This window comes from Panthera uncia, chromosome D4, assembly GCF_023721935.1.
Source record: "Panthera uncia isolate 11264 chromosome D4, Puncia_PCG_1.0, whole genome shotgun sequence".
Lineage (NCBI taxonomy): Eukaryota > Metazoa > Chordata > Mammalia > Carnivora > Felidae > Panthera > Panthera uncia.
In genome coordinates this window covers 55923829-55950931 of record NC_064807.1, presented here as the reverse complement: position 1 = coordinate 55950931, position 27103 = coordinate 55923829, and the positions used below count along the sequence as shown (strand labels likewise).

Genomic DNA, 27103 nt, shown 5'->3' with positions numbered 1-27103 from the left:
CTCCCTCTATCTATCAGCTCTCACACTGGAAGGTGGCCTCGTTTTGTCCTAATAAGGGAAGCTTTTCAAGAAGGCCCAGTTGTTCTTGGGCACCTAGTATGGGTGTGTGTATGGCCAGCTGGAATGGAAAAAGCACACAGGAATATCCAGTCACAAGAACAGACTTTGTTTTACTAAACCTTCAGCTGTCGTTCCTCCTCCCAGGCGGGGACTGGGGCCGCGGCCCTTCCCACAGCCTTGCTGCATCTTCTCCTTAGCCCCTGCTCCACTTCCCAGGGAGGAGCTAGGTTCCTTGTCTCTGTGCTCCAGTTCAAGGGCTCCTCCCAGGCCTGACTGTCACCAGCCTCCTCCTCCTCCTCCTCTATACATAAGTCCTCAGGAAAGGGTATGCTGGCCTCTGTGAGGGGAAAGATCAGGAATATTCCTGTCTCAGAAACGGTCGCTACCTCCACCAGACTCTCACCTCCCAACCTTTTACCTGGTTCTGGAACCTCCACACCCTTGTTTGGCTTGCTCTCTTGTAGCAGCTGGTGGATGGTCTGAAGCTTCATGTTCAGAAGCTCCTGCTGGGCTCCAGCCAGGGTAGTCACACTGCAGAAATATCCACTCAGAGGCTACCCAGTACGTGTCCCCACCTCTGCCACCTATCACAAGTTCCTCTGGCCACAGGCTCATTGCTCTTCTTACCGCTCAAAAAGGGGGTCCAGCTGGGCCATCAGATTGTTCAGGTGTTGCTCTGTCTGGGCCAGCTGTTGTGTCAACTGGGCCAACTGTTGCTCTGGGGGTAAGGGAGAAAGGAGAGCAATGGTTATTTATGCCTTCTGCTGTCCCCTGATCCCCCACCAAACACAGACTTGTGCAAAACCCACCTGACTGCAGTGATTCTTTCTTGCCTGCCTCCTCTTGAAGAACAGCATTCTCATCTTTCCCCTGCTGTAGAAGAAGGAGAGGGCTATACTGCAGCAACAAGGTTCTCCATCACCTCAGTCTCCAAAGCCAGCAAGACGTGGATAATTTGTAGAGAAAGCTATGGGGTCTTTACTTCAGAGAATCACAATCACATCTAGTCAAGCTCCTCACCTGTGACCTGAAGCAGGTCAGTATGCCCCCCCTCCACAGTCACTGAGTCTAAAGAAACACCTCCGGGAATGAGCAGCTGTCTCCAATTTGATAAAGCTCTGGTTGTTAGTTTATATACAAAACCAAAAATTGTCCTTCATGTCTCTTCTTTCCATAGTGCCTTCCAAAATCCTGTCTTTTCAACATCATAGCCACTCAGGAATTGGAAGACCATCTTCCTTGCCCACTGCCCTTCCCCATTGTCTTCCCTGGGTTAATAATGCCAACTTTATTCAGTTGGTGCTCATTTGACATGGTTTTCTCTGGTTGCTCTACTGAGCACATAATACTCTTAAGTAGCACCTTGAAGAGAATAAAATTCTCCAGGAGTGTTGTGAGCAGAAGATATGGTGCAATACCTTGTTGCTAGCATTGATTTGGGAAGTGGGAAGTTGTTACATCACACAACTGAACTTTATTATTCAACTAATGAACTCCTAACTTAAGTTTCGTCCAGACAGTACGTGGGTCCAAAAATAGAATAGATTATCATTTCTCGTTAAATGTCATCAGTGAATCCGGTCCCTCATCCTAGCCTGTCCATGATTCTATTTGGAATCATGATTAGCTATCCTTTTTAATTTCGTATCCTCTCCAAATTGGTTCAGCCCCCTATTTCCCAATGCAAATAAGTAATAGGGCCGGGGTTGAAGACAGAGCCCTGGGAGGTACTACTTTCCATTTCAACTATTTCAATACACCAAAATGTTCTGTCAGTTCACATTTCAGGGCCTCCTTTCTAAGGTGAACATGAAACTGCTTGGTACCTTGAACACTGGCTACAGCAATCCACACCTTGTGTCAAGACGAATCCTACCAGGAGCCACTTTTGTAGTATGGATATTTAGCTGTTGGGTTCAAATCCCAGCCCTACTAGTTACTACTTGCTCGGTAAGTTTGAGCAAGTGACTTAATCTCTTCATTATATTGTCGGGAGGATTAAATGTGGTGGTCGTTATTTATTTACAATTTACCAAATGCCCTTCACATCCGCTACCTCGATGGGTGCTTAAAATAACCCCATAATGTTGGGAAGCCAAGGAACTCTACTATATTCGTTTACAGACGGAAGGATGTGTCTTGTTCATGGTACCATAGCGCCCTCATGGGAAATTCAGGCCCGGGGTATCCCCACCCCTGGTCGTCCCGCACCTGCAAACACTTGTACAGCACAAAAGCCACGACAGCTGCGGTGTACAGCGCCCCCAGAGGCAGAGCCCCGGCCCGGGCCCGCTCGCGCTGGTCCTTGGGCGGCGGCCGTCGCCGGGGTTCCGCGGCCTCAGGGCCGACCTGGAAGGGGTCTCCTGCGGAGGAGGGCAGAGGCGGGTCAGTAGGGCTGGGGCCTGGGACCCGTGGGCAGTCCTAGCCTCCCTCCAGTAGCCCTCGCTGATACCTGGGTGTGCCCGGAGGTCGGGGCTGGAGCGGTCTCCGAGGACCCCGGGCAGTGCAGACACAAGTAGCAACCCCAGCACACCCACACATGGAACCGAGTCCGCCATTGCAGACCACAGAATGACGGCCCCGGGCGGCGCCAGCGTTGTCCGGGAGCACCAGCGCGCATGCGTACACGGAGCGGTGTGTGTGGGTCCTGCTCGCGGCTGCACTGGGAGGCCACGCCCACTCAGCGTGTGGGCGGGGCAGATTATTAGCATAGGACTTTTGCCCTGCTTTCCTAAATTAATTCATTTCTTATCTAGTTAGGAATCCTATTAATCAGAAAGCTTCTAGAAGTCTACAGTCTTGTAAGATTATGCTGGAAAGTCGTTTTTATTTCTCATGCTACCAATCTATTCACCCTAACCATTTGATGAATAGCGTCTTGGACCTATAAAAGAGTAGAGCCTGTACCCCGTTGCACAGTTCGTGCTGAAGGCCTGTTTCCTAGGCTACAAACGGGGGACATGTTCCTTATTAACGCCTAGGGGAAAGTCCCCGGACCGCGGGCAGAGAGTGCCACGTGCATCCGCACGTAGACCTTCCCTGTGTTTCACTGTAAAGTCCGCTAAGAAGCGACCCCCCCCAGTGTACGACGTGGGGGAGCTGAGCGGCGTGGTGCAGGGGTGTGTCCTCAGTCAGCTCTCCTAGTTACGCAGGCAGTGCGTTTGTGCGCACCAACCACACGGGGCTCATTCTCAGTGCGGCTGTGTTTTTGGTATATGCCACAGACATTTAGACTTTAGCTGGGACGCGTGGGGTGCCACAGACATTTAGACTTTAGCTGGGACGCGTGGGGATCACCCTGGCATCGTCTAAGCCCCTCGGCAGGGCTCCTGCAGCCATTGAAACACCTCTTCCTCGTGTTGCTTAACACATTAAACAAAAAATTTTTAACGCTGAGAGAGAGACAGCGCACGAGCAAGGGAATGGCAAGAGAGAAGAGAGAGAAAATCCCAAGCAGACTCCCTTTGGTCAGCGGAGAGCCTGAGGCTCGAACCCATAAACCGTGAGATTATGCCCTGAGCCATAATGGGGGGGAGGAGGAGGCGGACACTTTTTTTTTTTTTGTATCGCTATTTTATATATATATATATCTATATATATATATATATAGATATATATATATGTATGTATATTTTGCAATTCCCTTTTCTTGCCACGGCCTTTTCTTCTCTACCCTCTCCAATGGGCAAAAATGCCTGTAATAGCCACTATTTATTGTGTACCATGGCACATAGTAGAATGTGGACTGATAGCCTGGACTAGCATCCTGCCTCCCCTATGAAAGCTAAATGACTTTGGTCAAGTTACTTAATTCTCTCTGTGCCTTAGTTTCTACTCTGAGGAGTTTCCATTCCTCAGTGTGATAACGTAGTGATAACACAGATTTACCTCACTGCTGTTATGATGATTAAGGGGGATAATTCAAGTAAAATGCTTGGAATCGTGCCTACTTACTAGTGATTTTAACTTGAGCAGCTGCTTTGAGCCAGGCACTTGAAATTATAACTCCTGGGCACCTTCCACTGAGACTTACTTTCTGTACAGTCAATGACTATATGTACAACCTTCATATCTCAAATTGTGTTTCCTTCATTCAGAACCCTTAACTTCTTTTTTCTAATTTTTTTTAACATTTATTTATTTTTGAGACAGAGAGAGACAGAGCATGAACGGGGGAGGGGCAGAGAGAGAGGGAGACACAGAATCGGAAGCAGGCTCCAAGCTCTGAGCCATCAGCCCAGAGCCCCACGCGGGGCTCGAGCTCACGGACCGCGAGATCGTGACCTGAGCTGAAGTCGGACGCCCAACCGACTGAGCCACCCAGGCGCCCCCAGAACCCTTAACTTCTAATTTATTCATTAGTGCAACTATTGTACTTTCTTCAAACTGATGAAATTTGAAGTGGGGTTCATGAGAGAACAGCTAAGAAAAAAATTCTTGAGACATTTTTGGTGCAAAAAGGTGATTTTATTATAGCATGGGGATGGTGCAGAAAGAACTGTACTGGGATTGTTAAGGAGTGACTTGATTATATACTTTTAAGTTTGTGGAGGGAAGGGGCATAGAGGTAAAGTAAGTTTCTAAGGAATTTTGAAGCAAGGCTTTCAGGACCTTGAGGGGCTAGTTGCTGTTAAGTAAGGTCACTTTTAGCGTTTAATAAAATACAAACTTTAAGGCACTAAGGCAGCTACGAGTTCTTTGAGGAAGGTCACGCTCTGCATGTTTCAGGTATCTATCAGTGGGCTTGCAAGCTGTAAGGAAATTTGAACTACATTTTTCTTGCCTTTGTTTCCCTGATCAAAACCACTATCACATGTCAATTATATCTTAATAAAATTGGAAAAAATCCATTTTGGTTTATTAAAATCAGTTAATTAAAAGTCAATTATTCTATGAAAATTGCTTATAAAAAGAAAATACTGCTAGACTGTTAATTGCAGGAGAGCAGGGGCCATATTTCTTTTCTTTATCATTTTATCCCTATAGCTAAGTATAGCACCTGGTGCTAGCCGGCACTCAATGAATCCTTGTTGAAAGAAATATGATCCCGGGTCATGATCTCACAGCTTGTGAGTTCGAGCCCCACGAGGGGCTCTGTGCTGACAGCCTGGAGACTGGAGCCTGCTTCAGATTCTGTGTCTCCATCTCTTCCCCTCCTTCATTCACGCTCTCTCTCTTTCCTTCAAAAATAAACATAAAAAAAATTTTAAAAAAGAGAAAGAAATATGACCCAACAGGTAAATATAATTAAGCTCTTTTAAAGAATTATGAAACAAAGGTTCAGGAAGGTTGAGTAAGTTAATCAGGTACAATACAGGTAAGAGGCAAGTCAGAGATTCCAACTCATTTCTGTCTCCCTATCAGGCACCTCATATCATCCCAACCCCCAGCTCTTCCACCCAGGACTTCTCCAGGCAGACTTGGGTAGTTTCCCTGTGTTCCACGCTGCCTTTTAATTGTCTGGGATACACAGGGTCGTGTTCCTAATTAGATCAAGAGCACTTTGAGGAAGAAAACCATTTCCCACTCACAATTTTATCTCCAAAGCTTGGCACATAAGCAAGCAATCAGCACGTGTGACTTAAATGAATGAAGTATATGTATGCTAATGAAATGAATGGAATAAGAGTGTATCTTCTTGTTCTTCCAGAAAGGTAAGGGGCAGGGTAGAGAGGAGAGACCCACACTCAGGGGAGTTGTCATAGTTTAGCTGATGATCAGGAGGCAGCCTGGTTGCAGAGCAGTGTAGTCCAAACCTTGAACCTAAGCCAACTGGCACAGTCAATGTAAACAGGTGGTTCAGGCCAGGTATAATATAATAAATGGTCCTCAACTGATCATTGCCTTTAGGGAATTTGGCCAGACATATCACTGACATCTGGTCTAAGGAACTTGAAATCCTTCTTCCCATGTCAATAGCATCCCATGTGGTTGGTCTATATCTGGGTAGGGCAGGTACACTACTCCCTGAAGTGAACAAGTGCAAAGACATGGCTCAGTTTCCCAGGATAGTACTGGGGCAGAGGTTTCTTTAATTCAAGTAACTTTTGAGATTGACAGTTCTTAGGGACAGTTTGGATGAAGTGGGTCTGGAGCAGAGAATTTAAATTTCCTCTATCCCCTAAACTATTATACCAGTAATAATGACAATGGTGATCTTATCCCCTACAGTCAGCCTTAGGGTGTGGTGGGATTGTAGGTATCGGGAGGCCTCCCCGTCCCATTCCTCTTTGCAGCATGCTCAGTGAGGAATACATTCTCTTGCATGGGTCTCAGAGTTGGAGAGAAAAGGCAGACACCTGTGGCAGAAGGGAATCTCTGTCATAAGGTGTGGCTTCCTTGTCTTGTTCCTGCCTCATGCTACTTTGTCCCCTGCGAGTCTTTATGGGCTTACCTGCACAGCGGCACATAATCTCAGGCCTGCATCTCCTCTGGCCAAAGGGGGTACAGGGCCACAAAGGGTGGGGGCGGAAGCCTGGAAGCTGCTGGGTGGCGCAGGTGCAGGCACAGGGCGGTGTCTTTGTTCTTGCACTCATCCATCCCCTCCCCCTTCCTCCCCGGAAACCAGTGACTCTGCCACCACCAGTACTGGAGATGCTGAGCTGTGGGGGCCGGGCCCAGGGAGGGGTGAGAGTGAAGGGGCCTGCAGCGGCTATCAGGTCGTAAACCAGGCTGACCCTTTGGCACAGGACTTGCAGACTTGGCTCCCACATCAGCAGTCATGAGGAGCAGATGTGACAATTACACTTCGGATCAGCTAGTGCCTGGTGAGCTGGGCGGGGCAGGGGCAGGGGGAGGGGTCACATGGTCCCATGTCCCACTTGCTAGGACCTGGAGGGTTGCGTTGGGCAGTAATGCCCTCCATCCTCTGGCATCCACAGGAATCCCCTCTATTGCCCAGGCCTGGGGACTATGGGCCCTCTTAGTGGCGGCGATGCTGCTGCTTCTCATCTCACTGGCTGCGCACTTGTTCCGATGGACTAGTGGCCGAAGCCAGAGCCACCCAGGACAGAGACGGTGAGTAGGGGACAACAGAGATAGGTGATCAAGAGTTCCTCCTTACCAAGAAGTCCCCACTCATCCTCTAATCTCTGTCTTGCAGCCCTGGAGGGTCTGTGGAAGAGGTCCCTCTGTATGGGAACCTGCATTATCTTCAGACTGGTAGGAAGCTGACAGAGGGGAGGGGCACAGAGGCCACGCACGTCCTGGGTGGGTGGGATAAGGGACTGCAGGAGGAGGAACAAGAAGTAACCAGATCACTACTGTTCCCTGTCCCAGGTCGGCTGTCTCAGGAACCAGGGCCAGATCAGCAGGATCCAACGCCTAGAGGCCCCAGCACGGTGAGTCATTTGTGGTGAGGAAGAGGGGAGGGAAGGAAGTGGGGGCTTTTCCAAGGGTCCAGTGAACTTCTAACAGCTTTGAATCTCTAGGCTGCAGAGGAAGTGATGTGCTATACCAGCCTGCAGTTGCGGCCTTCTCAGGGCCGTATCCCCAGCCCTGGAACCCCCATCAAGTACTCAGAGGTGGTGCTGGATTCTGAGCCAAAGCCCCAGGCCTCAGGCCCTGAGCCTGAGCTCTACGCCTCAGTATGTGCCCAGACCCGCAGAGCGCGGACTTCCTTCCCAGACCAGGCTTATGCCAATAGCCAGCCTGCACCCAGCTGAGATGGAGGGCCTGGCAGAGTGGGGCAAGCATCGCCCCAGCCTCCATTAGCCTACTGCTACCCTGTCCCTGGAATGACTGTTTCCCAGCTGCCCCCCACCCCCACCCAAGACATGCAGCCATTGCCCAGTCACAGGAGGTAACGTTCCCCAAACTTCCTATCTGAGCTATGAGGGAGACATCTCAGGGGAACAGTAAGTAGGTCCCCAGTTTCTTGGGGAGGGAGGAAACAAAGGCAGTGGCCCCCTCTCCATCCACCTCCCCCCATCTATTACTCTAAGGCCCCAAGCTCCTAGGTTCTCACTTCCTCCTCCTTGTGGATTTTAACCAGATTCTCCACTTCCGCTCCTTTAAAGTCTACCCCTAACACTTCAGTGTTCCCTCGGACACAGGAAGTGGGCAGTGGTGGAAAGGGGAACAGCCTGAGAAGACAAGGATGGGTATACTCCTCAGGAGCCCATAGTCTGGAGGGATCCTGGAATCTAGTGACCTGAGGAACCCAAGCCTGGCTTCTTATCTAAGAACACTGGCAGGAGAATACCAGTCCACATCCTGCTGCCTCTGTTGTGTCCCCAAGTTTTCAAATAAAACTTCTACGTCTCAGAAAGTGTTTAGATTTTTATCTAGAGGGCTACAGACCTGCAGCAGGCCCCACATTGTAGGGGTGTGAGCTTTGCTGTCTGCACAGAGCACTTCCGGGGGCACCTAGCTGGGGAAGATGGACCAAGCTGGGGTCGGTGGCATCAACAGTGCCAAGGGTGGGTGCTGGGGTGGAGGCAAGAGCCCTGCTCCTCAAGCTGCTGCTAGAACATTGCCAGGATGTGCAGTCACCCCACTCCCATCACCTGGAGCTCACCAGCCCCCAACCTACTCTCCCCATGGCCTCCATGACTGCGTTGCCACCAGCCACAACCTCAGGTCTACCACAACCCATCTTCTTACGGCCTCTGTAGAGGCAAGTGTGGCTTGACAGACCTTTCGGAGGCTTCACGGGTAGAAGACAGTGGAAGCCGAGGCTTCTACTTCTGAAATTCTCTCCTTCCCACTCACAGTCTCGGAGAAAAGCAGAAGAGGGAACGGTGCGCCTGAGCCCAGCCTGGTGATCCCAATGAGATGGGGGACCCTCTGCACACACACAGAATAACCCAAATGTCCCGGGGTTTCTGGACCTCTGAGGACCCCAACATAGACCTCCCCCGGATGAGGCCCCGGTCGCGGTAAAGAGCAGGCAGCTGAGGCTGTGTGGGAGGGAAGGTGGCTTCCGGGGCCTGCACTGGATACAGGGAACCACTGGCAGCGGGATGTGGGGTTCTGAGAATTGCTAGTCTGAAGACTGCTCAATGTGTCCGCGGTCTGGGGTACGTGAGAGCCTGACTCTGTAAGAGAAGGGATTTGGGGTCCCCCAACCTCTGGGACCAGCCGGAAATTGCAGCCGAGCCAGTACCACCACCAACCCAGGCCTTAAACTCCGCCCCCACACCGGCTTCCCTTGTCTGCTGAGGTCTCCGCCAGCTCACGATCGAACTCCGAGCGCCCCCGCCAGGCACCGTGCGGGCCTGCCACGACCTCTGCGCATGCGTACAGCTGCCCCTCCGCGGCATGCTGGGAAATGTAGTCCCGACAGTTCCGTTCCCCACCCCCCCCCCCATCCTCCCTATCCAACCCCCCACACCCCCCGCGCCGAGTTTAGCCCTGAACTTCGCTGAGCGCCAAACTTGCGGTTCCCTGATCCCTACAACCTTTCAATTTTTCTGTCTTGTCTATCACCGAGGTTCGTGCCCTAGCATAGGCCCTCAGGCCCTCAGGCCAGGACTGTGGCAACTTACTCATTGATCCCTGTATCTGGGAAACATAATTTGGGGAAGCCGGATCCACCTCAGACATCTTCCGAGGACTCCCATGCCTCATCTCTCTAGCTGGTCAACTCCTTTCCCAAATACCTGGTAGTTCTCTCCCCTTCTGTAGCTCCAGGAGTGCATTCCTTAGTGGCCTCCCTTCCCTGACTGGTTATGATTCCAGCCATAAGAAGTGCCCTGTTCCTGGCAAATTCCCAGGGGCGGATCATTAGGGGAAGCCACTCTGGAGCCCCAGCTTTCTCCCTCTTCCTGAAATTCCAGCTAAGAGGATAGAGGATAAGCCTAAGATCTGAAGAGGAAGGGTCTTTGGGACGGCCAAATGCTCAAAGATTGGAAGTTCTTAAGGAATTACTTATAGGTGGGCGGGGCGTAGGAAGCCATCCAGCCAAGACCCCTCCCATTTTTGGCCTTGCTCTGTACTCCGTCAAGAAGAGTCTAAACTTCCAAGCTTGTTTTGGCCCTAAGGAGGGAAACAGAGCTGGGACATGGAGAGAGACCAAGTCTTAATGACTTCATTTGAACCTTGGAATCAGACATGACCAGAGCTAGATCTGCCTTCTGAACTTTTTGGTTATGTAAGCTAATGCATTCTCTTTTTTTTTGCTTAAGTCATTCTAAGTTAGATTTTCTATCTCTTGCAACCACGAGTTCTGACTAATTCTGTGGGGGGAAAGACCACACCAGGGCCAGCGGAAGATGCTGAACCTCTGAGATCTTCCCTTATTGCTCAACTCCTCCACCAGCCACCCTCCTCTGCCTTACTTAAATGTACTATTGTTCCATTTGACCCTAAAATATTTTGCCTAGTGTGTGCCTCTTTCCAGGTTTTTAAATATCTAGAATTCTATAACTGGGAGGAGGCTGACAGATCTGGCCCAAGCTTATACCCACTGCAGGAACCACCCTACCAACTTCTTAAACATTTCCAGAAATAGGGACCTCGCTACCTTACAAGCACTCCTCTCCAGTCTTTCTTTTTGAGAGAACTTTTTTTTTTTTAATTTGGAGCCAAAATCTGCCCCCCTATTATTTTTGTCATCAATTCTGCCTCCTGAACTACAATCATACAAGCACACTTCTCCCTCCTGTACATGACAGCTCTGATGGATGGCCTAAGTTTTTTTTTCCCCCACCTTCCCAGGAAAAGCTCTCTAGAGTTCCTTTTACAGACCTTATGTGAAGTCTACTCATCATTCCCACTGTTTTGCTTGAGCAGAGTCTCTCTTTTTTTAATTTACTTTTTATTTTTTAAGAGAGAGTGTGAAAGTATGAACAGGGAAGGGACAGAGGAAGAGGGAGAGAGAGAATCTTAAGCAGGCTCCATTCTCAAGCAGAGCCGGATGTGGGGCTTGATCTCACAACCCTGGGATCAGGACCTAGCCAAAATCAAGAGTCAGATGCTTAACCAACTGAGCCACCTAGGTGCCCAAGCAGAGTCTCTCTCAAAGTATTATGCTAAGAAGTGAATATAGTACTGACAGCACACAGTGGAGAACCCATCTCTTCATTGGGCACTAAGTCTATGGGCTTTGTTTGTAAGGAATACACTCCTTTAGCCTAGCTTAAAAGTGAAGGGGTGTTTACTTTTAGGACACCTGGGCAATTAACAAGCTGAATGGAGTGGGAATCACCGAATAGTGGCTATCGTATGTTTGGGCATCTGCAGACTGTTGTTATTGGATTTCAGATCTCAGATCTCAGCATCATTGGGGACCTTGGAGAAAGGAGTACATGGGTCTTCCCACTCCTGCTCCTCCTGTCCCATAACTCAGATACTCTCTCTGACAGAGTTTCTGCTTCTTTTATTTACTCCTAATTTTTTCCCAGTTTGCTAACTTGCTTCCTCATCTTCTACTGTAAATTCTCTACTTCTTGTTTTTGCTTCCTTCACAACAGCTTCATATTTTCTCCCCTATCTCATGATCTCAGCTAAATGTTTAATTACTGAGCACTGAGCAATAGTGCTCAGTACTGCACTGAGTACTGAGCAATAGTGTGAGCACATGCGTTATAAAAATCAAATAGAATCTAAAGGTATACAACAGTGGTTCTCAGACAGAAGTGATTTTGCCCCTCAAGAGACATTTGGCAACGTCCAGAGACATGTTTAGTTGTCACAGCTGGGGAGCGAGTGCTATTGATATATAGTGGGTAGAGGCCAGGGATGCTGCTGAACATCCTACAACACACAGGTCAGCCATTCATCATACAGAATTTCTGTCCCCAAAAGTTAAAAGTGCTGAGGTTGAGGGGCACCTGGGTGGTTCAGTCAGTTGAGTGTCCAACTTTGGCTCAGGTTGTAATCTTGCAGTTTGTGAGTTCAGACCCTGCATCGGGCTCTCTGCTGTCAGTGCAGAGCCCACTTCAGATCCTCTGTCCCCCTCTCTTTCTGCCCCTCCCCTGCTCAAGTGCGCATACACTCTCTCTTTCTCTCTCTCTCTGTCTCAAAAATAAAGAAACATTAAAGAAAAAAAAAGTGCTGGGCGCCTGGGTGGCTCAGTCAGTTAAGTGTCCGACTTCGGCTCAGGTCATGATCTCATGGTTCCTGAGTTTGATCCCCACATTGGGTGTATGAGAGTCTCCCAGCTATAGAGGACGAACTTTATTTATTTATTTTAATTTTTTTTTCAACGTTTTTTATTTATTTTTGGGACAGAGAGAGACAAAGCATGAATGGGGGAGGGGCAGAGAGAGAGGGAGACACAGAATCGGAAACAGGCTCCAGGCTCCGAGCCATCAGCCCAGAGCCTGACGCGGGGCTCGAACTCACAGGCCGCGAGATCGTGACCTGGCTGAAGTCGGACGCTTAACCGACTGCGCCACCCAGGCGCCCCTAGAGGACGAACTTTAAATGGGCTCTTCCGAGTTCCTGGCAGAGAGAATTTCCTGCAGACCAGTTTCTGGAGGACAGCCTCAGAGCCAAGAACAAGGACCTTCAGGAAGGCAGCAAGTCCCAGAAACAGCCGACTTCCCAGGAACAGTCAGTGGCTTTGCTGAATCTTTCCAGCTCTCTGAAAAACTAATGGTGGGTTGAAATTCTCGGCCTTTGAGGCCAGGAGAATGCAGACAAACCAGAAGGCAGAGAGACCTGCTGGAGGGAACAAATGAATCTCTGACTGAATGAGAGCCTGGAGGAGATATGTGTGAAGGTCAAACACAAAAGATTTCCCTGAACTAGAAAATGTGATATCAGAACTAGAAATTTCCATACATAAATCAAAGGAGAGGATGGTTACTCCTAAACCCCAAAAGAGGTCCAGAAAATTAAACAGATGAAATATCTCAAAACATGTAACAAAAATATGGAAATGCAAATTATGTGGTGAAAGATGAGAGACTGAACCAGACCCAGGAGATTTAGCCTGCAAATTCTGTGAGTTCCAGGAGAAAAGGAACAGTAGAGAAGAGGTTATGATTAAATAATAGGTGAAATTTCCCTGAGCTGAAGAAAGACAGCCCTATACAGGTTAAAATTCCTGAACTCTAAGGATAAGGGAAATCTTACACATTTCCAAGCAGAAAGAAAGTTCTTTCTTCTTATGCAACCCTGGAAGTTAAAAGACAGCAAAACTGAATGTGAGTTAATGGAAGAAAAGGCCTTCAACCAGGGCCTAGCTAAAGGAGGAAAGAAAGATATTTGAAGATTTGAAAAAATTAGTCAGTATCTCATCTGAGAAACACTTTTAAGAAAAGACTCTAATGAAACAACAAATGAATTAGAACAGACTTCAAGATAGGGGAAGGTCAAGGGAAGAGGAAAGAAAACGGTGGAGTGCAACGAACCATGATCTATATATTTATATCTATATTTCTATATATGTATAGTACATCATATAAATGCTAAAACTCTTGAAACAGAAGGAACACATACATTGTAAAGGAACTTCTAATAGGGACTGAATCATCTCAAGAAAACTCTGGAATCAGGTGGTGAGGGTAAGTCAAAGGTAAGTGTTCCAAGGATCTGGGGTGGTGGGGGGGAAGGAGGAGGAAAGGTAGTGAAAGTAGTCTAAAGACCATTTCTTATTGAGGTGGGGAGGAAGTAGAAGATAAGTAAAGTATGATGGAAATAGTTGTTCTGTTTTCACATACTAGAACAATCATGTGCATCTATTTCAGAGAACAAGGCAAAAGATGGTAACTATTAATAGAACGACAAACTCCAAATTAACAAGGAGAAAATGGGATGAATAGCCATTCATTCAATCCAACAAAGGTAAAGAAGGGTTCACAACAATGTTTACAAATTCAAAAACAAGTAAGATGGAAATAAATCAAATATATCACTCAGTATAGTAATATGAGTGGACTGAATTCTTCCATTAAAAGACTCTAAGACTTTCTTATAAGTCAAAATCTGGTCAATGCTACTTAGAAGAAACATACTTCTTCTAAGCAAAGTGATCAAGGGGCACCTGGGTGGCTCAGTGGGTTAAGCACCCTACTTGGGCTCAGGTCATGATCCCACAGTTCGTGAGTTCAAGCCCCACATTAGGCTTTCTGTTGTCAGCGAGGAGCCTCCTTCAGATCCTCTGTCCCCCTCTCTTTCTGCCCCTCACATGCGCTCTTTCTCTCTCTCTCAAAAACAAATAAACATTAAAGAAAAAAAAGGCAAAGTGATAAAGATTCAAATTAAAAATATGGGAAAGAGACACCAGGCAGATAAACAGAAAGCAGTGGTAATACTGGTATCCAACAAGGGGAATTTAAGTTACCAGCTGGAAGTGGTGTGAGGATTGCTTGCAAAGAGGTAGGAGGGAACTTTTAGGATGATGGGAGTCTTCTGGATCTTGATTGTGGTGGTGGTTACATGACTGAATACATTTGTCAAAACTCATAGGATTGTACACTTAATACTGATAAAATTTATTGCGTGCCAATTACAATACAGTAAAGCTGGTTTTAAAAAAGAACAAAATTATAGTATTTACAAAATTTAAATGCTTAATGAAAAAATAGTGTAATGCTGGATGCCATCTCAATTGCCCTGTATCATATATGCCCCAAATGCTATAAAGATAGCAAGCTTAAAAGAGAGAGAGAGAGAGAGAGAGAGAGAGAGAGAGAGAAAGGGGAGTACTTATTTCAATAGATTACAAAAAGAACAAGAAACCAAAAATAAGCAGGAAATATCAAAAGCTGACATGAATGAAACGGAGAACCAACAAAAATACTAAAGAGCATACACTTTAAAAAGTTCTTTAAAAGGGCTAATAAAGGGGCGCCTGGGTGGCTCAGTCGGTTGAGCTTCCGACTTCAGCTCAGGTCATGATCTCGAGGTATGTGAGTTCGAGCCCCGCGTCAGGCTCTGTGCTGAGAGCTCGGAGCCTGGAGTTGGCTTCAGATTCTGTGTCTCCCTCTCTCTCTGCTCCTCCCCCATTCATGCTCTGTCTCTCTGTCAAAAATAATTAAACATTAAAAAATAAATAAATAAAAGGGCTAATAAACCTCTTACAAGCATGCACACACACACACACACACAAAGAAAAAAGGAGTAAAAATAGACAATATTAGTTAGAAGAAAGAATTAAAGAATTATAAAAAGGTGCAACTTAAAATTCCTCATCAGGGCACCCGGGTGGCCCAATCAGTTGGGCAGCTGACTTCAGCTCAGGTCATGACCTTGCAGCTTGTGAGTACAAGCCCTGTGTAGGGCTCTGTGCTGACAGCTCAGAGCCTGGAGCCTGCTTCACATTCTAGGTCTCCTTCTCTCTCCCCACCTCCCCCGCTCATGCTCTGTCTCTCTCAAAAATAAACATTAAAAATAATAACAATAATAAATAAAATTCCTCAACTAACTTGAAAATTTAGAGGTAATAGATACATTTTAGGAAAAATGTAAATTACTAAAATTGGCCCAAGAGAAAGAAGAAAGCTTGAATAGCTCAACTTATCTTAGAAAAGACTAGAATAAAAAGGTGATTATAGACCTACTTTTAGAAAAGATTGCATTCAAATGACACCAGAACTAAGTTTTATCTATTCTTAAATAATGATAGCTTCCATGCCATTTAATTTAGTCAAAACTATAGGAAAAGAAGAAAAGCTCCCATATTTAATAGTTAGAGCCAGCTTAATTTAATATAGTTCCTTATAAAAATTCTATGTAAAAATGAAAAAGAGGAAAACTGCTGAAATATAATGAAGGCTTTTTACTAAAACTTAACAGCAAACATTGTTCTCAAGGGTGAAATACTAAAACCACTTCCATTAAAATAAACATTTAGTGGGGCACCTGGGTGGCTCAGTTGGTTGAGTGTCTGACTTTGGCTCAGGTCATGATCTCACAGTTTGTGAGTTTGAGCCCTGCATCGGGCTCTGTGCTGACAGCTCAGAGCCTGGAGCCTGCTTCAGATTCTGTGTCTCCCTCTCTCTCTGCCCCTCCCCTACTCACGCTCTGTCTCTCTCTCTCAAAAATAAATAAACATTAAAAAAAAACATTTAGACAGAGATGCCTGTTATTATTCTTATTATTTAACATACTTGGATGTTTTTACTAAATGCAGTAAGTCCTTAACCACATTTACATTTTTGTCAAGTAAAGTAACATACTCACAGATTCTGGGGATTAAAGTGTGAACATTTTGGAGAGGCCATTATTCTGCCTACCATGCTCTGTCTATAAATTAGAGCCTCCCAGAGCCAGTGGACTAAACTAATGAAGTTGTATACAACCTGGTTTTCAGGGTCTCATAAGCCTTCCTTGACTTCTTGATGTGGGCTGGACTTCACCAAAATTTATACAGATGAGCCCCTTTCCACACAGCAAATTCCTCATTTGCTGTCCTCATCGCTGGGCTGCCTCCTGTTATCTACCTTTACAACCGAGTCCCTGTAACAAACAATGGAGAGGCCAGGAGAGAGCAAGAAATGGGCTTTGGTGTCTGTGCTCATATGATATAATGGTTATGGAAAAGCTGAAATGCACAGCACTGGCTTCTCAGCTCTTAAAAGGCCCCAGGCTCTCCTGACATTTGGGCAAGTGGAGGCACAGTACGAGTTTCAGGCGTCCTTTCTGATATCCAATCTTGAAAGGTAATGTGAATGTCAATATTGCAAAGACACATGTGGGGAAGAAGGATCCCTCTCTCACACCCTATTCACAAAAGGCGGCATTGGAAGGGAAAGCAGAACGTCATAAGGAGATGTGTAACCATCCCCACAAGAGCTAAGGAGGACAGAGACACAGGCCAAGACTGCTTAAGTTGTCTATGCCATTGTGGATGTGCAGTTTAGCTCACTCCAGGTGCATTTGGGGACCCTCTCTCTTGAAGCCTCTCCAAGGTCCCATTTAGGCAGCATATCCATTGGTTCTTTTTTTGAGCACATACTGGACACTTGGTTTGGTATTTCACCTGGCCTCCAGGCCTTGCTTGCTTGTGTATTGGTTCTGAAAACGGGGATATTATCTATAGTTTATTGAATTCCTGCAGATGTTCCTGCAAAACGGATCTATGTACACACTGCCCCCGCCCCCATACACCACAGATACAAGTACCCTGACAGCCCCCACCCACCCATGCCACCAGCTGTTCTATGTGCTCCCACTCACTCTCTTAGGCCCCAGAGGCCCCCAGGGAGCCACCAACACACACTGTCCTCTGTTATCTGGAGGAGGTCCTGATAGGGTGACTGGGGGAGGGGACAAGGTTGTTGGAAACTTTAGTTAAGCAAGGACGGTTAACAGCTGCAGGGACACCTTAGGAAACAGTGAGTCTTAAAAAAGAAATACTCCTATAATCTGTCCCCATGACCTTTTAAGACTTTTCTGAAAATGGCCTCTCATTCCCTGCCATGGAAAAAAATAACAGCTTTCACAGGCACCCTTCAGCCCACAGAATCCTCAGAGCTTCGTCCTCCCAGCAGGCCTTGACATAGATGCTCACCTCACACAGATACCCCCACATCCTGCAAAGACCCGGGGATGCATGTACACACGTGCACACTCACACACAGGCAATATGCCTGCCTCTCCTCAGGTGACAAATGTGTTTTTCTACCTCAGTGGGCCCTTTTTTGTGCGTGGGCTGTGGGGTGCTATTGGGCAGAGCTCTCAACAGACCCATAGGGCCCATCACAGCACCCCTCCACACACCACTAGTCATACACTACGGCTGTTAGCATGTGGTGAGGACCTCCTTCCCCTTCCTTTTTCCTCCCCACAGAGGTGGCAGTGTGTGAAGAGGTTCTGCGGGGGCAGATGTCACCCACTGCAAGTGGGTTTTTTCCCACCTACATACCTTGTCTTGTTCCAGCTTCTTCCCACCTGTGGAAGTAAGCCCTTTGGGGTCACATCCTGGTAAAAGAACATTAGGGAGCACCTTTGAACTACTGTTCAACAGCCCCTCCTCCCCCACTGGTCTCCCTCTCAGCTAGGCCCTTGGCACCCATGAGGGCCTCCCAGCCCCTGCTCTTCTCCCACAAATGCCCCCTTTTTCCTTGGGGCTGGGTGTAAAGGGACAATGTTGAGACTCTTCTTTAAAGGAAGACCTTTAAAAGGAAAGTAAGAGAAAAAAACTAAAACCAAAACAAGAAAATATCAAAACCTCAGGTTCAGAGTCCGTGCGCTCAGGACCCAGCCCTGCTTTGTTTCCCTGCCTCCCTTCTGAGAGAAGCTGCCGCCCTTCTTCACCGCCACACTACTCCTTTGTTCACCTGCTCCCTGACCCCCCACAAGGGAGTATATGTGGTCCGTGCTGCAGGCTTTTCCCAAAGTGCACAAGCTGTGGGTTGTCCCTCATCCTCACCCCCAGCCCAGGCCTATCCCCAAGCTTCTGCCTCCTGGACTCAGCTTGCTGGATCCAGCTCAGATGTCCCAAGTCCAGCAGGGGGCAAGATGGATGGGGAAGGGGCTGATTGGCCAAACATGTAGTCAGAAGGGAACAAGGGTCCAGAAGGCCAGGGAGAGTTTGTGAAGAGGGAGTCTGGGGGAGTTTATAGAAGAGAAGCAGTGTGGCCCCAGATCCTCTGCATCCTCCAAAGGGCTGCCACATTCTCAGGAAGGGCTTTGGAGTGAGAACCTTCCTATGTGTGAGATCCTCAGAAGCCCTGTAGGACTACAGCTGGAGGGGAGCTGAATCCACCCTGAAAGCCCCCAAACTGATAAGGAAATGAGCCCCACCAAATCAAGGGCCTCTTTCTGGGAACCTACATCTGCTAGGAACCGCAGGATGAGGAGGAGCACGGGCTCCAAAGTAGGATACCCCAGTGTGATGGAGAGGATGGAGTTCCATTCTGGAGCAATGACTGGGGACATCCTCTGTGTTTAGTTGGGCACAAAAGAGCTCTGACAACACATAGATAAGCCTGTGCACAGAGCAGCCAAGAGAAGAGCATGGGGCAAATCAGGGTAGATGATCAGGAGGATAGGCATTTAGAGCCCAGTACTGCCAAAATGGGTCTGGGATGCATGAAGGGGGAGCACAGGCAGGACACAGGGACAGGCCTGAGTAGTGAGCCCTGACACCTCCAGCCTCTACCCACATGTTCTGGACCTCAGTTTCCCAGGCTGTCCCTCTGGCAGAGGCTTAGGGATGCCATCTGCTTCACTGAACCCATCTGTCTGAGACTTGCTCACATCTTCCTCTTTTGTAACTGGAAGTCACAGGGTAAAGCACTAAGCTGTGCAGTCACCGAAGGAACACAGAGCCTAAGAGTGTGAAGGGACAGAGGGGAGAGTGTCAAGGGAAGCTTGGGGCCAGTGGAAGAAGGGGGAGAAGGGTGCGAGCAGAGGTGCTCAGGGCCATGGCTGAGGCCATCACCTATGCAGACCTGCGGTTTGTGAAGGCTCCCCTGAAGAAGAGCGTCTCCAGCCGGTCAGGACAGGGTAAGGGTGGAAGAAGCATCTCCTTCATTTTGCAACCTTATGCTCCCTCATGACTCTACCCCACCTCCACCTTTTCTCTCCTCTCCTGCCCCAGAGGCTGATGAGGATGAGGAACTCACCTACGAGAATGTACAAGTGCCCTCAGGCTCAGTCTCAGGTGGGCCCTTGAGCTTGGCCTCTTCTGGAGTAGGGGACAAAGCAGGTACGGAAGGCTCAGAGCCTGTCGGTTTGGCGGGGGGGGGGGGGGGGGGGGGAGGGCGGGGGCGCGAGGGGCAGGGCCACAGGAATCTTGGAGGGGGGGGGACAACACCCTTGGAAAAGGAGGGGGTGCTTAGGAAAGAGAAGACTGAACACTGGATAAATGCGAGCCAGGGAAAAATAAAGCTCCCCGGGGGCAAGGTGGAGACAAGGGATCCGGGGAGGGGTCAGGGCAGCCCTGTGGGGAGAGGAGTTCGAATAGGAAGTGGGGAGTCATGGGACAGAGAAGAAAGGGCAGGGGAGGGGGATGGACGCGCTTCCAGGAAGAGGATTTGGGGCAGGCCGATGGGGGGTGGGGGTGGAGAAGGCTGCGGAAAACATAAGGGGAGACCCAGGAGGGAGAGGAGGGAATCCCCGGGGAGAGGATATAGTAAGACCCGGGAGAGACACAAGAATCCTGGGGGAGAGGCAGAACTCCAGAGAATGCTAAGCGTGTCCCAGAGTACTCTAGCGTGTCGCTGAAGGCTTCTCGGCGCGGTGGAGAAGGAGAGGGTGGAAAGAAAGGAATTTCCCGGGGCTTCCCATCTTCAGACTGGAGTAGCCACCGGTCCGCAAGGCTCCAGGCGGAGCAGCCAACTGCGTCCTGGAGCTCCGTGGCGTCACCAGCTGCCGGGAGGATTCTCACTGGTGAGTACGGAGCCCTCCCCACCTGCGCGCCCCGCCCTCCCCGCGCCGCAGGGCTCGCGCTCGGGCACGCGGCGGGGCCTCCCGCAGGGCGGCCGCCCTCACTTCACCCACCCGGCGCTGCAGCTCCGGGAGGTGATAGCGAAGTGAAGTGCTGGCGGGGTCCCAGCTGGGCTGGTGCCCTGCCCGGCGGTGTGCGGGTCTGGTACCGAGAGTTTGCCGGAACAGCCCTCCGGACTGCGCGGGCAGCCCCGAGACCCCCTTCCCCGTCCTTTTCACCCCCAATATCCACATATATCTTTCCCACAGGTTGACCTAGATCCTCCCGTCTCCCCCCGTTACGATGGTCCCCACTCCTATATCCCCGTCCTCTGTCTCCGTCTGAGATTTAGTCCCATGTTACCAGGTAGCGCCCCTCAATCCTTACCAGCAGCAATCCCAGCCCTTATTCTGGAACATCTTCCCTCGCTACCTGCGGAAACCCACTACCCGACAAAACCCACCATGCCTGCACCACGTCCTCTGAGGGATGCCTTTTCCCATGAATACCACCCACCCAGCCAGCCCCTCAGGCTATAGACTTTCGTGGGGGTCTCTGCCCTTCATCCCACTGTCTCCCTAAGGCCGCGCAGCCTGCACGCTGTACCTCTTTCTTGGCCTGCTCCTCGCCTGCCTGCTGTTAGGGGTGGCCGCCATCTGCCTGGGAGTGCGCTGTGAGTATGGCCGTCCCCCCTTTCCCACTTACCCCAAGCAATTTTCTCCCCTACTGTCTCCAGCGGCTGCCCTTCTCTGGGCAGGGCCCCCAGTCACCACCACCTCCTTAGCTTTTGGTCTGGTTTCCAGCCAGGTCTGTTTTAGAGTGCCGTGTCTTCCTAAATTGTCCTTACCTGATCCAGTACCTCCTTAAGCTTTAGGCAGTCAGATCCTATATTTCAGCCTGTTATGCAAAAATTTGCAAGAGCAGACAAAAGACTGATGCTGAAGTCTCAGGGCACCAGAGCATGGCTGAGGAAGATGTCCTCCAAATCTCATTATGGCTGAACAGATCTGCAGGGATCTCAGCAGCTCCAGCAGATGAACAGTGTTCTGGAAGCCACTAACAGCAGCCTGAGGCAGCAGCTCCACCTAAAGATAACCCAGCTGGGGAAGAGGGAAGAGGATCTGCAGGGGTCCAAGAGGGAACTAGCCCTGAGTCAGGAAGCACTACAGGAGGAACAGAGGGTTCACCAGGCTACCCAAGAGCAGTTACAGGCCTGCCAGTCTGACAGGGAGAAGACCAAGGAGGCCTTGCAAAGTGAGGAGGTGCAGAGGAGGACCTTGGAGCAGAGGCTAAGCCGGATGCAGGATACAATGAAGCCCTTGTTCACATGCCCCTTATCAGGTATCTGCTCTGGGAGAGGAAAGATGGGAGGGTGTGCGTGAGGGACGGATTGAAATGAGGACACACTCGTGGCAGGGGCAGGATCTATCTATCAGGGGCCGTATTAAGTTGTTGAGGAAAGGGGTCGTAAATCAGAGTGGTGGCTGACACAAGCTGTGCAGCCTTGGCTAACAGAGAGGAGGATCAAGTTGCATACTGGATTTAGGGCGACTCACCCAGCTCTAAGGCAGATCCTCCAGGAGAGGAGGGTGGCAGCCAGCAATGCAGATCTCACTGTCCAAAGCACCAAACTCAGGTCTCATGTGGTTTGATATCAGAGTCAAAGATCTGGGAACCCCCTGAATTTGGATGTGAAACTGGTTGTTTGCACATTTTTCTAAAGAGAGGGTCTATAGCTTTATTTCTCACTACATCTGAGATTCCTCAAAGGTTAAGAATTAGTGATTGATGAGGGGCGGTGGGGCAAAGTAGCTGAAGCTCTCAAGTGTGGGTGGCACTCACAATGAGGTGGGGGTGGGTAATGTGGGGTAGGGAACTGGGGTGGAGCGTTCATCTATTTTGAAGGCAGGAGCCCAGGCAGTGTGTGGGGGTGAAGGAGGGGGTCACATAAAAGGAGAGAGGCGGTGCAAAAAGCAGGCTGAGATTAGAGGTACCAGGGCCAAGGCAACTGGAATGTTCACGGACTGGTGGCCTATGGTCCAGGTTAGGCTCTGTCTAGTTTAGGGGGCATCTGGATAACTCCCCCAAGGCTTTAGATAGTAAGATTATGTGCAGACACACCCAGTCCTCATTTCTTTAGCCTTCTTATTCTCTATGACTCTCAGTTCCGTGCAGTGCTGTCACCCGTTCCCTCAGCTACACCCTAGGTCCCAGCATCCTAAACTGCTCTTCCACTAAAAGGCTAGTTTCCGATCTCAACTCCAAGATCTGTTTTTTATTTGTTGTTTGTTTGTTTTAAAGTTTATTTATTTTGAGAGAGAGAGAGAGAGAGTTCGAGCAGGGGAGGGGCAGAGAGAGAGAGGGAGACAGAGAATCTCAAGCAGGCTCTGCACTGTCAGCACAGAGCCCAATGTGGGACTCAATCTCACAAATCGTGAGATCATGAGCTGAGCTGAAGTCAATAGACTCTTAACTGACTGAGCCACCCAGGTGTCTCTTTATGTATGTATATACGCATGTATTACTGATGTAATCGCTACCCCCTATGCGTGGCTTGCACTCACGACCCTGAGAGCAAAAGTTGCATGCTCTTCCAACTGAGCCCGCCAGGCCCAGGTGCTCCTTCAGACCTCCACTCTGACCACACCCACCTCCTCCAAGCTTTCCCTACACGTCTTTAACCTCATTGAGGCCTCCAACCCACTATCTCTCCTGTTTCCTTTGCATCAGCTGGCACTTCTCTATCCATCACTTGAACCACTCGCTCTTTTGTTCCTTTGCACCTTCTGGTGCACCAGAGTTGATCACCTGATGAACTCAAGTGCCCACCTGGCGCATGCCTGTACCCACGTGTGCCATATTGGGTGGTCATTCTGCTTGTTGCCACCAGAACTCTAGTCTCCATCCCAGCCGGTCCCTCAATGCTGCCTGGCAGCTGTGCAGTGGTGGCTTGCCCTCCACGATAGCTCCTTACCCCACCACCTTCTCTGTCACTTTCAGCAGAAAGTGCCCGAGAGTCAAGTGCCCGACTCCGGCAGAGGAACTCCCTCCATTTTCCACCCCTGCATCTATACTTTTGTTCACATTTTTGCCCACCCCCATCTTCTGCAACGATAATTGTGGCAGCTTGCTGCACTGTTTTTCCTAAACATCCCTCCACACCTCCCTCCCCCATCCACGTTTCATGTTGCAGCCGGGGTGATCCTTTAAAAACAAAAATCTGATCATGTCATCTAGTTAATTAATTACATCAAAAGTTATGCAATAAATACTATTTGGTCCAGTGCTGTGACCAAGCACTTGGGATACAGCCAGTGAACAAAACTCCTCTATGTAAAACCCCGTGTTGACTTATTCTTCCTTGTAATATAAAAAGTCCTTCACCTGGCTACCAAGGTCTCTGCCTACTTTTCAGCATGACCCTTATCCTCTCAGCCTCTTCCATGGTGGCCACACTGACTTTTTATTCCTTTTAGTTGCCATGGGACAGAAACGCAAGAGAGTAGCTAGGTGGGGACATGAGAAAATGTAGACAGAAGAGAGGGAGCGAGTGGGGAAGGAATGATCTTTGAGTGATGGAGGTAGGACTCATGGAACAAAGCAATGAGAGAGGTGGGTTGGGATCATGAGCGCAGACTGGGGGCTGTTGAAGAAAGAGGGATGTTTATTTCTTATGGTCAGGAACAGAGGAACAGGGAAGGGACAAATTTTTGGGTGGAAGGGAAGGAAATGGAGAGAGTTCACATCAAGTGTCTGACAATTTCAGCAGAACAGGAACGAAGGTTATTACTTGTGGAAGAGTGGGGAGGAAAGGGGAGGTGGCTAGCAGCTTGAGGGGTATGGGAAAGTTTTGAATATGCAGTGAGGAATGCTTAAGGATCTATTGAGATGAATTAGAGCCTACTGAACACTTATGGGGGGCCCAGGTGAGGTTAGCCAAGGTGTAGGGGGGAGGCTGCAATCATTCAGAAATCGGTAGTAGTACCATGAGCCCTATGAAAATAAAGCTCCCAGCCTGTTAAGGAGTGATGTTGTTGAATACCAAAGGCTTTTCCTAAATGTGTGTAGGAATGGAATTACTAGGGGAGGCCGAAGAAAGAAAGATCGTAAAGATCAAGTGTTAGAAGTCAGTAAAGGTGCCGAGATTAGACTGAGGGGGACACTGTGAGCAACCAGATCGCAGAGTCCTCACTTTCATCCCAAATGGGGAGATCTCCCTCTTGGGTTTGGGCTGTGCTGTCACATTCTTTCTGGTTTTTAGATACCTGCTGTCCCTCAGGATGGATACTGAATGAGAAGAGTTGCTTTTACATCTCACTTACTGCAAGAACTTGGGATGAGAGCCAAAACCACTGTAAATCTCTGTCCTCTGACCTGGCCACCTTCAATGAGATTTATTACTCAGTAAGCATACCCTCATTTACAGACCGTAGTGGGTAGAGGGATCTGTGCCGTCAGTTAGGAATGGCAGTGCACATGTGGCACGCGTCCTTTTTCCGTGCAGCTTCTCAGCACAGTGCTTGAGGTGGCCCCTACCAACTGACTGGAGGTGGCATGAGAGTTGAAGCTTATGAACCATCTTTACTTTAACCTGTTTCTCATCTCAGCTTTCTGCTCAGCTCTCAGCGCTGCTTAGTAGCTTCTTTGACTCTCATGGAATATCAGGCAGAGAGGTCCCAAACTGGTGGGCTGGATTGAAAGGACTGGCTCCTTGTGAACAGAGCAGCTCATGGAATGACTCCCCTTCAAAGGCTGGCAGAAATTCTTACCCAGCTGGGAGGTGAACTGAAGGGTGAGCCTCCATCTGCATGGTGGCTTGAAGGCTGCAGGGATAGGTCACTGATGAGCTGATGTCATGTACCAGTCAGACACAGTCCTCTTGGTCAAAGCTCATAGGGCTCCTTGTAGTGTTCATTTTCTTCCACTGGCCCATTCCCTCCCCTACCCCCCCTTGCCCCCCCCCCCAACATATTGGAATATTTCTCATCATTTTCCACATACCTCTCATCTCTCTGAATCTCCCCTCAGAGTAATTATCTCAACAGTGCGAGGAAGATGTTGACAGAAGTTAATCCTCCTGGTTCATTTTGGGCTATCTCCAGCTATATTAAGATGCGGCAGCAGGCTGATAGTAAAAAATCCTCTGGGTAAGTCTGTTAGGATTCCTGGGCATGTCCAACTCCTTAATTCCTTCATAAAGACATAGTATTGAGATTCCTCTCCAGTTCCTGCTCCCAAAACTCTTTCATAAGTCAATATTGTAATTGCCTATTTGTGCATTTTCTTTACTTAATAACTTCTTAGGACAGTCTTATTCTCTGTCCCCTCCCCAGTACCTAGCAGTCCCTGGCACTTTTTTTTTTTTTTTAAGTTACTAGGTGGGGACCTTTTTTTTTTTTTTTTTAAGTTTACTTATTTGTGAAAAAGAGAGAGAGAGAGAGAGAGAGAGAACCCCAAGTAGGTTCTGCACTGTCAGCACAGAGCTAGATGTGGGGCTTTGAACCCACAAACCATGAGACCATAACCTGGGCTGAAGTTGGATCTTAACCGACTGAGTCACCCAGGCGCCCTTAAGTTACTGGGTTGGGACCTAAGTCGTCTTTCTCTCAGAGGAAGAAGGTGAGGCTTTAGCTAGGGCTTCACAGCTGATGAACCCTGGCATCTAACTTCCTATCCCTTGACAAGGCTACCGAAACTGAGGTGGCACTTTCTCCGTCAGGACCACTTGGCACTAGAGTTGCCCCAGGAAGTAAGGGAGCAGTGGGATAACTTTGAAGATCAACTCCAGGGACCCTGAAACAGGGTAGTCATCATCCATGTTCCCTAACTGGGGTTTCCATCTTTAACATCTTGGGTGATTTTTCCCTCCCCTGGTCCTAAAGCCTCTTCGGGTTGGAAAAGACATCTGTCCCGTGAACCATGCCCAGACGTGGCCTTAGGCAGGCAGGGCAAGCTAGGACTTCATTGTATTTAATGCAGGGCAAGGGGAGAGAAGGGAGTGGGGGTGGGGGTGGGGTGAAATGGGGGGGGGGGGGGGGAGTGGCAGAATTTTATCCCAGTTCTACTTCACCAATCTTTAGGTCTTATGGTCGAAGCTCAAGATGTTACAAGGTACAAACCAGTTGGCCAAAGGGGCAGCAGGAGGACTGCACTTCTCATCTTCCCTGCATCTGTGAGATGGCAGCTTTTGGGAATCCAGATAAGGACTACTCTTTGCCCTGAGTTGGGTAAGCACGAGGGATGGGACTGAGGCACGAGAGGAGAGTTGGGGAGGGAGGAGGGAGAGGATCTCAGAGCAGGGGCTCAGAAGTCAGGGGAAAAACTTATTCCTGAGAGTGACAGTCACCTCTACAGACTTCAGGGCCTTGGTCTGCTTATGTAAGGGGGGGTTGGGCAGGGAAGGCCTGGAACTGGAGGGAGGCTTCTTGGCTGTCTGAGAAGATGGGATGAGCTGGATGAGCATTCTTAATAACAGTGAATGTGGAGCTCACTGATGCTTTACTCTTACAGGTACATGTGCCAACAAGAGCCTGTGCCCCTCACCTGTAACTGCAGCCTGCAGGCCCTAAGATCATCTCCCTCTAATGTTCTTTCACTCTTCTGTGGGCAGTGCCCAGGCAAGGGCTGATCCATGCCCAACACTTCTAGCCAGCCTGCCGCCTGCTTGAAATCCCGTCCCAGAAACTGGACTGTTCCTGGGGAAGTGGGTGAAGAAGTCTCTAGAAGAGATTTTGGCCTCCCCAAGAACTTCCCATAGTGGAATTGGGGGCGGGGTGG

The 27103-nt window shown here is 49.0% G+C and overlaps 3 protein-coding genes and 1 long non-coding RNA gene across 8 annotated transcripts; 2 read left to right on the top strand and 2 right to left on the bottom strand.

The window, feature by feature from the left end:
- Positions 1-145: 145 nt before the first annotated feature.
- Positions 146-2672, bottom strand: CCDC107 (coiled-coil domain containing 107). 4 transcript variants are annotated; one of them, XM_049625982.1, is made up of 6 exons: positions 2513-2672; positions 2272-2423; positions 870-933; positions 688-778; positions 479-591; positions 146-424 (listed from the first exon to the last, which is right to left on the bottom strand). In XM_049625982.1, exons 1-6 carry the CDS (start codon positions 2616-2618, stop codon positions 174-176), a joined length of 777 nt encoding a protein of 258 aa, XP_049481939.1. In that variant the 5' UTR covers positions 2619-2672; the 3' UTR covers positions 146-173. The 4 variants fall into 4 exon arrangements, with proteins under 4 accessions (XP_049481939.1, XP_049481948.1, XP_049481955.1 ...); XM_049625991.1 differs by having other exon boundaries at positions 870-930; XM_049625998.1 differs by having other exon boundaries at positions 146-397; positions 2513-2661.
- Positions 2673-5219: 2547 nt separating this feature from the next.
- Positions 5220-8758, top strand: SIT1 (signaling threshold regulating transmembrane adaptor 1). The gene is made up of 5 exons (XM_049625946.1): positions 5220-6827; positions 6942-7077; positions 7163-7221; positions 7339-7400; positions 7491-8758. The coding sequence occupies exons 1-5, from the start codon at positions 6782-6784 to the stop codon at positions 7722-7724; spliced, it is 537 nt and encodes a 178-aa protein (XP_049481903.1). The 5' UTR covers positions 5220-6781; the 3' UTR covers positions 7725-8758.
- Positions 8759-13393: 4635 nt separating this feature from the next.
- On the bottom strand, positions 13394-20196 carry LOC125919317 (uncharacterized). Of its 2 annotated transcripts, none has more exons than XR_007456726.1 (3): positions 19524-20196; positions 17819-17874; positions 13394-16410 (listed from the first exon to the last, which is right to left on the bottom strand). It is a non-coding gene; the product is annotated as an uncharacterized LOC125919317 (long non-coding RNA). The 2 variants fall into 2 exon arrangements; XR_007456724.1 differs by having other exon boundaries at positions 13394-14973.
- On the top strand, positions 19291-27062 carry CD72 (CD72 molecule). The gene is made up of 9 exons (XM_049625924.1): positions 19291-19404; positions 19499-19606; positions 20194-20289; positions 20910-20999; positions 21332-21667; positions 24588-24730; positions 25355-25473; positions 26407-26553; positions 26837-27062. Exons 1-8 carry the CDS (start codon positions 19323-19325, stop codon positions 26546-26548), a joined length of 1116 nt encoding a protein of 371 aa, XP_049481881.1. The 5' UTR covers positions 19291-19322; the 3' UTR covers positions 26549-26553; positions 26837-27062.
- The last annotated feature ends 41 nt before the right edge of the window (positions 27063-27103 follow it).